At 38.7% G+C, this 11,580-nt stretch overlaps 1 protein-coding gene across 5 annotated transcripts in view; it reads right to left on the bottom strand.

Moving 5' to 3' along the window:
- Nucleotides 1-3,093: 3,093 nt before the first annotated feature.
- Nucleotides 3,094-11,580, bottom strand: part of LOC117154870 (uncharacterized) — a 50,745-nt gene continuing 42,258 nt past the window's right edge. For all 5 annotated transcript variants that reach the window (XM_033330246.2, XM_076622770.1, XM_033330243.2 and 2 more), the window contains 5 exons: nt 11,243-11,410; nt 9,932-10,174; nt 8,290-8,556; nt 7,703-8,017; nt 3,094-7,414 (listed from right to left, as the gene is read on the bottom strand). In XM_033330246.2, coding sequence (XP_033186137.2) covers nt 7,361-7,414; nt 7,703-8,017; nt 8,290-8,556; nt 9,932-10,174; nt 11,243-11,410 — 1,047 coding nt within the window. In that variant the 3' untranslated portion in view covers nt 3,094-7,360. The remainder of the gene's footprint in view (nt 7,415-7,702; nt 8,018-8,289; nt 8,557-9,931; nt 10,175-11,242; nt 11,411-11,580) is intronic.

Genomic DNA, 11,580 nt, shown 5'->3' with positions numbered 1-11,580 from the left:
TTATACGAATGATATTGCGATATTTTACATATTACGTTACATGTGGCGGTGGGAGGAAAATTTCAAGCGGAAAAGCTTTGTTACAGACAACGTATTGGCTTAGAGATTTAGATTATTGCTCCGCGTTTATGACAGATTTTCAGCCAGTTCGCATTACGAAGTCGATTTTATTTCTTTGAAAATGACACGCGTGTTATAATTTCGCGATACGAGATATCGCAAGGTCGAATGTGCAAGTAGCGTGTAATTTAAGAATTTCGTAACGCTTTTTACTGGATATTGTTCAGAGAAGATGAAATTGCGCGAAGCGCGTTCGATAGTTCGTTTGACGTTACTCGCTAACTTTGTAGCGTATTATACAAATCGTAAATAATTTTTTCCAACGTTTGTTGCATCGTATCTGTTGCTTTACTCGCGACTTATTCGATTCGTACGATCTAAGAGATAACTTACTAATCTCTCTAATCAAACTTTGCATACAATTATTAGAAAATTATACCTGGCAATATTAAACATATATTTCCTCGTTTCTTAAACTTGTATCTCGCGAGATTTTTATTCGCAGATAGTTCTCTATCGAAAGGTGGAAGTCCTACGTACTTTCAAATAAGCTATTTGGTATTCAAAGGTCAACGAATGCTTAAATAAACTAACACGTAAAACGATGGAAGAACCATAAATTCTCTTAACTTTTTATCGTATTTCTTTTTACGTATTCGTTAAGAATAATTGTCGTCGTATCGGTGCGGGTAGCGGAGACGGATGAGCGATGAAAGTTAAATTAAAAAAAAAACTGTTGCAAGTTAAAGGACACAGCCGACGTTTACATGGTCAAATGTAAATCCAACATTTAAGATATCTAATTTGAATATTATGTAACTACAAGAAAATTGTGTCACGGCGAGAATAATGTCTCGACGAGAACGAAGGTTGCAGATTCAAAGACTTCCACGAGTTTCGTAAGAAGTATTTACAATCGCTTATTCTAAACAATTTCACGTATATTTTATACCTTTGTGTTAATTTATGTCTACAGGGTCATCCTTTTAGCTGCAAGTGTTTACGAATAGCGTATTATATAATTAATGCTTACGTACCAGCGACTTTTATCGTACCAACATCTTCAAACAATATTTGCATACTAAATCCGCTACAACGAAAGCTTCGACTGGTCAATTAACCGACAAAGCACTTACCCAAACTCTGCTCTATCTTAGTGTTCTTCCATTTCAACGTAGCATTCATTTACTTCGATAAATCGTGAATTCCATTGTGATCTCTTTCATCCTACGATAAAGCTTTGGATCGGATCGAGAAGAACGAGAACGACTATGAAAAAATAGATCGCAAATGTATCTCAGGCATAATCGTTAACTTTTTCATGTTGTGGATACTTTTCGGTGTCTGATAAACGTCGTATTTGGGGCATAGTCTGTCTTGGTTAAAAATAACGCGTAAAAAAGCGCAGCTTTCAACGTACTGTAAACAGTACTTTTAGTTACAGCCCCGAACTTTCCTGTATCGATTAACGGATTTTCGGTATATTTACTGCTCGACTTTTTGTTAGTTTTGCGAGTCTTCTTGGAAAGAATAACTGCACCGAGATTTTTGCAAACATTCGCCTGTTTTTCCAGTTCAGTTGATACGCGAAAGAACGTTTCTGCTGTTTCCGAGATTTGAGACATCATCTAGATTTCTACGTTACCTAGGACAAGATAGAACTATACAGAGCGTCTCTAGTAGCCGGGACAAGCTATGAATTCGTTCCAAGCGAAGTTGGAGAAAAACCATTTGTACTGTTTCTTCTACAGCTTGCTTCACGGATGCAGCGGTTCGGCTACAAAGCGCAAACGCGCTCTTTCTTTTTTTTTTACTGTAACTCTATATTTTTTTTCATAAACCGCCTGATTCATTTTTTCGTTCTCTGCAAAAATGTCTCGAGATAGTCGAGTCGAGAAATGATTGATTTAAGAGACGTTTCGTACGTCGCAGTTTTGCAAAATTTGACAAAGAAGGAAAAGTTTGCCTGTCTTTCGTGCGCTAAACTTAGCGAAATTAAAATTGAAATATCTTTTAAACTAAGCGCTTTCCGACCCCAGTATCTTACCGTTTCTCCCGCGGAGGATTAAAACATCCATTTGAAAGGAAACAGTGCGATCGAGCTTTGCAACCGCACCGATGAACTTGCGAGGAAACTAGTACGATGACGCGATAGAGCGTGCGAAACAACGCAGAATTTATCTCTGCGCTTTTTCGCTGCTTTCGCTGTAGCCTGACCCATTTACTAGAAACACCCTGTGTACGAAATCGACGTAATTTACACATTTTTGCTGACTATTTGTGCTTTTAACGTCTTTCTTCTCGCCCTCGACAACGATTGATGTACCATAAATTCGTGAAATCTTGTACTCAGCAATCTCGATAGACACGTAACCCTTCGAAGTCCCTTACATGGTTGTTCGTTCCGCATAGCAAACTCGGAGGGTGTGTGTACTGCGAGAAGGGAAAAAGTTACAACACGAGGATCTTTCTTCTTGCGTTAAACATTCTATATTTTCCGCTTTAACCCGGCGAGGCCAACGATTTCTCACTAAATTGCGGATAAAATATGAAAGGTTTATCTTATCTGTGGAATTTACATGTATACGAATTGATTTTCATTATAGATCTGCTTTTATCGTATAGAAAAACGAAATTATTTATCAGTTTCTCCTTAGAATGTGATTGGCATACGAAGCTTAAAATGTATTTTCTGGCTAGAAATTGTATATACACGAAGCTCGCCGGAAGTTTGTATATTTGCAGCGTAAACGAAAAAGGAGATTGTATATAGATTAATTTTCATTAGAGGTCTATTTTTATCGTATAGAAAAAAGAAAATAGTACGCGAATTCCCCATTAGAGTTAGGCGTTTCGTTCGAACGTGAAAAAGAACGTGAGATTTATTTTATTTCCTTAGAAGTCGTACACGAACGAAGTTTCGTAAGTTCATGTACGCGTATCAGCGACGAAAAGAATCTGTCGTACACGAATATTGTACGCTGATTCTTCGTTTCTACGTGAAATAAGGCAGTTGAAAGAACAAAACGAGCGTCGAACAATTACATTTATTTTGTTGGTCCAGCTATGCAGGTGCAATCGACACAGCTGTCGCGATAACTACGCGACCGAACACCATTATTTATCGTGTTTCGTTCATCAGCTTTCGATCTCTGTGATATTATTACACGTATAGTTTTATATCGACACATGCACGTTCGGTTTTCATTGGTTTTCCTATTAATTCTACACGCTCATTCGTCATTCTCGAAGGTATCGTTACGCGGCCACATTTTTCTCTAACTTCCTCTAAACGGTCTAAACATACATATTCCTCTTATAGCATCGATACTGAACATTTATATTATAATCGAACATTTAAATTCTTTTTTATTTTTTTTTTCTTTTTTTTTTTTTGGTACGTTGGTTTCACGCATTGCATTGTGCTGTAAATCTTGTCCACTTAGTTTCTTAAATAACTGTATTAACTTATTCGAGATATTATCTCTCTCTAATACTTTTCTATTATATTATATTAATTGAAGTAACGATTAAACTTTGGCAAAGAGATATCCGTAATAGAGTTAGCTTAAAATATTTCTGGACGAAATCCCCTTATAACGCGTAAGGTAAGTGTGTTGGGGATATGTACGTCATTCGTAACCGATAAGATATACGATATTGAGGGAAAAAGAAAATATTTTAACCGTGATCGACTACGTTTTAAACGTTATAAAATCCTTCCATCTTCCGTAAACTTTGCAAACTTTAAAAAGCAGTTCTTTGAATTTCAGGAATCGAAACTTCCAACGAGGTTGTCGTCGTTAAATCGAAAGAAGAAGTGGACGATATACTTGTAAAGAAGAATTCGATACGAAATCTTGATATATCCAACCATTGATATAATTAAATAAGATGTATATTTGGCGCGTTAACTGGTTTTGTGTAAGTCGGATATATCCTTAATCTGTTGGAATTTTCAAGTGGACACTTCCTTCGGCTTTCACAATTCGATATTACATAAAACGATATCACACACAGAGTCTTCTATACGATTACGACGAATGCGAGTTATTAGTTAGCGGTTATAACATTAAGTATGACAGAAATCCTAACGTATATCGATTACGTGATATATATTTTGCTCCATTATATAATACTATTCAGGAAACAGGGACCCACGTCTTTCCAACGCTCGAATACAATCGCATCGTTCACGCGGCAAATAACTTTGATAAGAACCATTCTCGTAATTAATAATGGCGTGGCGCATGAAATTTCTCCTTCGCTCGCATCGAAGAACTATCAATCGAGAATTCACTTCGTTCCAAGCATCGGCAAATGAGATCATTGCGCTTAATATTCCTACTTTCTCTTCGACTATGTCGAATTTTTAATCTCTAGACGCCTAACCGTCTTAATCCTTTGTAAAGGTCCTCTAAATGTAATTAATCCGAACGTTTCTAATCTTTTATCCTATGGCAAATGTTTATGCATTGTTACACCGACGTACAGTATCGTGCGAGAGGCTCAGGCTGTTTCTGTGAAAAAATTGTATTTCGCTTTTCATTTCGCAGAGACGACAACTAAAATTGATTAAGCGGCGTTGCTTCGAAATTTCCAGAGGAGGAGGCGAATGCTTCGGAGACAGTCGACTAAAGATCAAAGGTGGCACGAATCTTTCGCACGAAACTGTACGAAATTTTTCTTTTTCTTTTTTTTTTTTTGTTTTTTTATATCGACGGGCATCTCTGTGCTCTTAGACGTGTAAATTGTCATTGTCGTTTAATTCCATAAATGTGTATGTTCGATGTTCGTCGCGTTCCTCGCTGAAGCGTATTAGATTTACAATTTGAAAAATTTCTATCGTCTCTGTTCGATGATATTCTGGAAAGATGATGTACCATGAGTTACGTACTCTGTAGCCTCGACTATACGTCGACTCGTTTACCATATTACAGTACTATTACAAAGTTAGTTATTATGGATGTACTATACGTATATGCTTAAATAGCGGGCTCGATAGAAGCTACGAAATAACCCTGTATTCCTGGTTTTGTTTTCTCACACGCAGCTTAATTTCAGCTCTTCGTTCCAGTTCTTTACGTGACGTTTCATACAAGTTGGCGAAATCGCTCAATCTCGACTGTCGGTTGGGGGAGTAGGGGGGCAATTTTCGTATAAAATATTCTTTCATACGGTTCATGACACTGGATAGTATTATACCAAAAATTTTGTCGATTTAACACTCATCTCGCGATGATTTCTAACGAATAAAAAGCCAGTATAGGCGTCTGGTTTTGATTCTCTTTGATTTGATCTTGAAATTATTTGATCATTTTACAAGTTTATTAGCCTTTACGTTTAGAGAGATGGTAAACATAACAAACGGTACATTGCGTACATTTACATAATATTAATACGAAAAATTGGAAAAGTAGAATAGAAATAAATAATTATTTTGGTTAACAATTCGCTGACGTTAGAGGATATTCTATACAAATAAAAGACGAAACATTTAATTTCAACAAAAGCCGCAGTTACTCCTGTACATGTATAATTGCCATACAAATTGGTTTAAAAGATACACGGGATGACGGAAAATGTATAATTCGCGTGTTTCGCAAAAGTAAATTAATCCTTGACGAAAGAACCTATTTCTTAAGGCACACTCAGAGAAAGATCGTCGGTCAAAAATAACCGGTCGAAATGAATCATTAATACGATTGTTTACGTTCGTCGCATCATCTGATTGTTTTCAAATGCTGAAACGAAAATGCCTGATGGTTCACAGAAGCTAACTTTAACAGGGTTTAACGAAACCGACAAAATTTATGGGACAATTCGATGCGCTCCTGAAACGTGTTCGAAGTCTCTGAGAAAAATGGCGTGCGACTACGAACACGCTCGTGTAATTCCACGAGAATTCACGACACTTCCGCGTACGAAACGAACGAAAAATCTAACGGAATCCAACGATACAATTAATTTCTCCGTGTATTATTCGGGTTGGTTTCTATGTACAATTATAGAGAGCAACCTGCTACGAATCAAAGTATCTGTACAATGACAACAACAACAATAACAATAACAACAATAATACGGTAATATATATGTATATATATATATATTATGTATACACATATCTATAGCTGGGAAAAGAAGAGAGAAAAAAGAAGAAGCCGATCGTGCGATCTCTCTGAATTCTTACAAATGTAACGTCGTAAACGATTGCAATACTAAATAATAATTAACATATTTTGTATACATACATATATTTCTTTTTACATCGTTAAGACGACACTAAATACACACACAGAATTCTCCGAGAAAGGTATCTCTCGCTTGTTTTCCTTTTTTACTCTCGTTTGGCCATACAATGCCGGTTGCGGAATATTTTATCGTAAGAAATAATTCTTCCGCGATTGCCATATTCCGGGATAACGCTATTGACTACGAAGTATGACGCATCAACATTAAATATTCAACTATACCTAATCGTCATCTTATTTATAAATATATGTACGCAATACGTGTAATATATATACATATGTATATTAAAATATTGACAAAAAGAGACGAAATCCACGGTAAAAAAAGCTTTACGAAATTGAATAGGCCTAAGAAATACGAAGTTGAATACCGTTGACGGATGGTCCGGATATCACAAATTAATTTTCGCCTCTTCGTCCTTCGCTTGAACACGTTACCATCCAATTTGTCTCCTCTTCTCAGTCAAGACGTATTTAGAATAAAATATCGATTTTAGTAATACTCGACTGGTAGCGTTGGATCATCGGTGATTGCTTCGCGTCTCATTCCGATTGAGTTACTCGAATTAAGAATTTCCTACTTGTAATTAAGTTCTGTCGTTGTTTGCACACTTTGAAAAATTCTGCTTTCATACGTGGACGAAATACCACGCAAAATTTCGTTACAAATTGACGTAGATCTGTTTGATAACTTAGTATTTGATGGCAACGTTCTCTTAAGAAATACCGAAACGTCGATCGAGAGGGCTAGACGAACGGATGGTAAGAAATGCTTTGAATTTTCTTGGCGAGATTGTCGGACGTCGAGAGGACGAAACAAAGGTCTCGAGCGAGATACAACCGTCGCTATGGTCCACGTATCACAAGTTAACTTCCTCCGTTCGATTTTCATTAGCTTCCTGTCCAGATAAAACTGGCATATCGTACGTCGTACAATCTCGCGGTTTCTTATCGTCTTCGGTGATGTTTATCGTTCACAGATAAAGCAGTTTTCTGCTACGACTTAGACTCGACGTCTGAACAGACGTTTCTTCGAAATCTCGAGCTGTTCACGTAGATTCCAGCACACCGCCGGCAAGTTTGGTCGCGTACAAATTTAATGCCTGAAAAAGTAAGATTCGCATTTATCTGACAAAATACCTCCTCCCACCTATCTCCGAACAGTACGGAATAATCATCTTGATAGATGATTCGTTTTTAAATATATCTCATTAAACAAACGGATCGTACGTAAATATCTTTCGCGCGCAGTTGTCACAGGGTTTCTTAATGAAAAATCGAGTATCCTTATGATCCCTTACGCGCGATCAAATACACGAAACGACACATTTTCTCGGAGTAAGCAAACTCGAAGGCAAGGTACAGGCAAGGGAGTTTAAAAAGCAAATTACCTTGTAAATGAAAGCGTATTGTTCTTTCGTCTTGACAGCTCCAGCACGGTCCCGTCTGATAGTGTAAACGACCCTTGGTACGTCCACAGTCCTCGTAATCTCATATTGTCTAATTCCTAGGTCAAGAGCTATTAACGTTCCCGTACGTCCAGTGCCAGGACTACAGTGGACCACAATGGGTCCAGGGCCACCTCTTTGGAGTGCCCTCGCCTCGAGAAGCACAGCTATTAACCCGGCACCGTCCGACTGCACCCCGTTCACCGGCCACAGATACCAAATATGATACACTTCTCGGAACGTGTTCTTCTCCAAATTCTGTAAAAGTCACGTTTCGTATTAGCTTCGCCTCTAATTTTTACTTGTAGCAGTTGCATCTTTAAATGGTCGACTTGGCGACAACGATGGATCCACCGATTGACGAGTGCATACACTACGTTAGAATAGTTGAGCGAAAAAGTGCTACAAAGCGTTACATTCGAGAACTGTCAACGACCAAAGCATAAATCTTGTAAGAAGAAAATCAAAAGAAGAAGAACGTGGGAAAGCATAATTTTTATAAGTTCGTAACGGTCCTTGATGTTCCTTACGTTTAAATGAAGCGTAGAAATGGCATATTTCTCTTTGGTTTCTCTCTTTTTCAGAGTAACTTGGAAGTCACCGTATAGCCGGCGACAGTCGGTAACTTCGGAGGGTGGGATGTACTCGGTGCATTTTTCCACCCCGTTCTCCACGAGATCGGTCAGCATGATGATCACTTTGCACTGTTGCTCCCAGATCATTCTCCAGAAGTCGGTAACGGTCGACTCCATCGGTGCTTGGCAAGCGACGTAATATTTCGTTGCGTTCTTCGGTCCCTGAAAATCATTTTCGTGACTTGGTTACAACGAACAGTTATGCTCTGCTGGCTGACAAAGAAATTACAATATTTATATCCGTTTCGATCTTTATCGTTTCGTGTCTACTTTAGCGTCGTTCGTCTGAAAAGGAAACTCGTAACTGTAACGCAGAATAATTACATAGGATTGGGATTAATTAGCGAGATGTTGATCAACGTTAGTTTGAAATTAGTTCTGGGATAGAATTCGCTTATTTCGAGCCGAATCGATCGCAGTTAGAATCAATTAACGGGCGCAATAATTGCGTTGCGCCTAGGATACGATATCGATCGATATTATCGATGGGGAAGGAACAGTCCGGCGCTAATTGCAAGTCCGAGAACGTTGCCCTCGGTACGTTCGATGTTCGTCAATGGCAGCATGCTGTGTAATTGCAACATGCGCAAAGTGGAAACGTTGAAAACGTCGGATCGTCTGCATCCGTTGGTTAAAGCAATTCTAATCAACTGCTTGTTATTTCTCGAAGGACCGTAAACGGTCTTTGAACGGGACGTTATGGGGTAGGATGACCAGACGACGATGAGATTTTAAGTTGCTTATAAATGGAAATCGGCTGTTTAAACGTGAAACGTTGGAATAGCCGATGAACACAGTGTCTGTACTGTTATGTAACAGTACTAACTTCTGGAAAATGATAAATAAGCAACACAATGAGCAATAGGTGAAATAATCATAGGCAAGAGCGCGGACAACATACGTATGCGAGTACATGTGTCTGGCAATATGAAATCTCATTGTGTTTTCATTCCATCTTTCGAGAACCAGTGGACTAATTGATTTAATTAGCAATATTACATTTAGAAAAATCGCCTACTTATTCTCAGAGCAACGATTAACCATCGCTTTTGTCGGTACAGTGCATTTATTTAAATGCTCTGGTAGTTCGATGGAAACAGGTGTTGACGTTCGTCCTGCTTCCGCGTATTGCCGTGCTTCCAGCTTACGCAATAGTCATTCGTGTTCTTTGTAATGCATTATGCAACATCCTTTTTCTCACGCAGACAAAACGCTGCTTTAACCCTTACTCACGTACGATCAGATCGCTCGAGATACGCAACCAAGTGTTTTTATTAAGCTGATTTTCCGAGATCGCGCGGATGATTTGTTCGCTGGAACGAGAATGAATGAACCGGGCGCGTCGAGTACTCGCTCGAATGAAACGTAAGAGTAGAATGAAAAGAAACGTTTCGTTGCAACGAGATTACATTATTTCCTTCTCACCTTTACTCGATATACCATAGAGTCTCGTGGGCAATCGGTCTCTTTCGATCGTAAGCATTAAAATCTACTTGGGAATCGAAGCAATATCGGAACTTGTGTTAAGGCAGCTTACCCGAACGTAACTGGCGTTGATGTACTCCGTAAGAGGATCGTTGTTGATTTTTTGTAGGAGCACTCTGGTCTCCGGAAGCGGTATCACGTTCGCGTATCTGTTCTTCACTTCCGCCCCAGCAGGCAATTCGTCTATCTTCGCTGAAACTTGTGGAATACCGGAGAATTCCTCGTTGATTGCGTTAACGTCGTTACAGAAGGATGAAAGGGCCGCGAAGTTCAACGGGTGAGACGGAATGGCGCTCTGCAACGAGGACACGCGTTTTGTAGAAACATGATTTTCCTGTATTTCACTGCAACGTTAACCGAGTTCAGCGGAGTTTCGTCCGAGCTTTCGGATCTTCTAACTACCATTCGTTTTCATGCCCCATCTCCTCGTCAATTCCAGCGAAATTAATTCCCTTCGTTGGTTTAATCGTTTCGTCCCATTAAAAGACGAATATGCGGAAGAAAATTTAGTAATCGGAAACTAACGATTTAAGAGACACTCTCCCTTCAACTCGATTAACGTTAAATGCTTGACCAGACTTATTTTATCTCTCACAGCGCTACTACACAGACTTTTATCCTTCGAAAGGTTTAAACGTTTGTCAAAGATTACCTGGGATAACGTACAGTGCATTACTTTTCCCTTACAGTTTTCTAATTGCAACGTCTAAAATAATGCCACGTTATTTTATGATAATTCGGTGGGAAAGTACTACGGGGAGACAATTTTCTACGTGGTACCTGAAGAGTTAATTTCTATTTACAAGAACGTGTTAAACGTATGCTACGAAGAAAGGAAGACACGTTTGGCCAGGACACGTTAGAAAGCAAAATGCTTTTGTGTGTAAGACGATACAAGATTAGATAATCAATTTATTCTGCTTGGATAAAAATGACTAAATTGTTTCGTTTTGACGATTTTGAACGATGAAATTCCATTTATCCGGAAGTTTTTTAAGGAAAAAAATGGCGGAAAAAGCACGCGCGAGTAAAATATTCTCAATTTGTTCCTGTCCTACATTTCGAGTTACGACACGAGCATAAGTCTGTCTTCGTTCTGGTTGATCTACCTAATAGAAAGTTGAGTTGTAAGAAAACAAACCAGTTCGTTTTTTACCACTTTAGCGTGGGTAAGTAATTGTACCATTGGTTTCCTGTATTTGCTCTTTTATGGAAGGAAAACAAAACGTTTTAAACGGAACCATTCGCATCGATATTTTTATCCGTTTGCCGTTTCGTGCGATATGTACTCTATTTCTTAGGAAACACGTTCCACTCTTTAGCAAAAAGTCGTAAAAAAAAAAAAAAAAAAAATGAAACTTACCGAATCCTCGAAAGTTGGATTCCCATAGCTTCTTTTCGAAGATCTCGTCACGCCTTTGCGTCTGACGCTGTTGTAAGCGGAAACACTGTCAAGGCTGTAAGCGTCTAAAGACACGGGACGACATCGTTCGCCATAGTTAAACCTCGTTTGCCTCTTCCTCATGATAAACTGCAAATAATTTTCCACCGAATTAGCACATCTGCTCTCTAAGCTTTCCTGAGAAACATGATTCTATCATTTTGCAAACTAACCACTCGTGGAACAAAGCGTTCGAAAGAAGGTGATTTTAGCGGCAGTATGAAATGCACTCGAAATTTCTCGCAAGTTTCTAGCGTTAG

Source organism: Bombus vancouverensis, chromosome 11, assembly GCF_051014615.1.
Source record: "Bombus vancouverensis nearcticus chromosome 11, iyBomVanc1_principal, whole genome shotgun sequence".
In the NCBI taxonomy this organism is placed as follows: Eukaryota; Metazoa; Arthropoda; class Insecta; order Hymenoptera; family Apidae; genus Bombus; species Bombus vancouverensis.
Note: the sequence above shows the minus strand (reverse complement) of the source record. Positions and strands in the feature narration are given on the sequence as shown.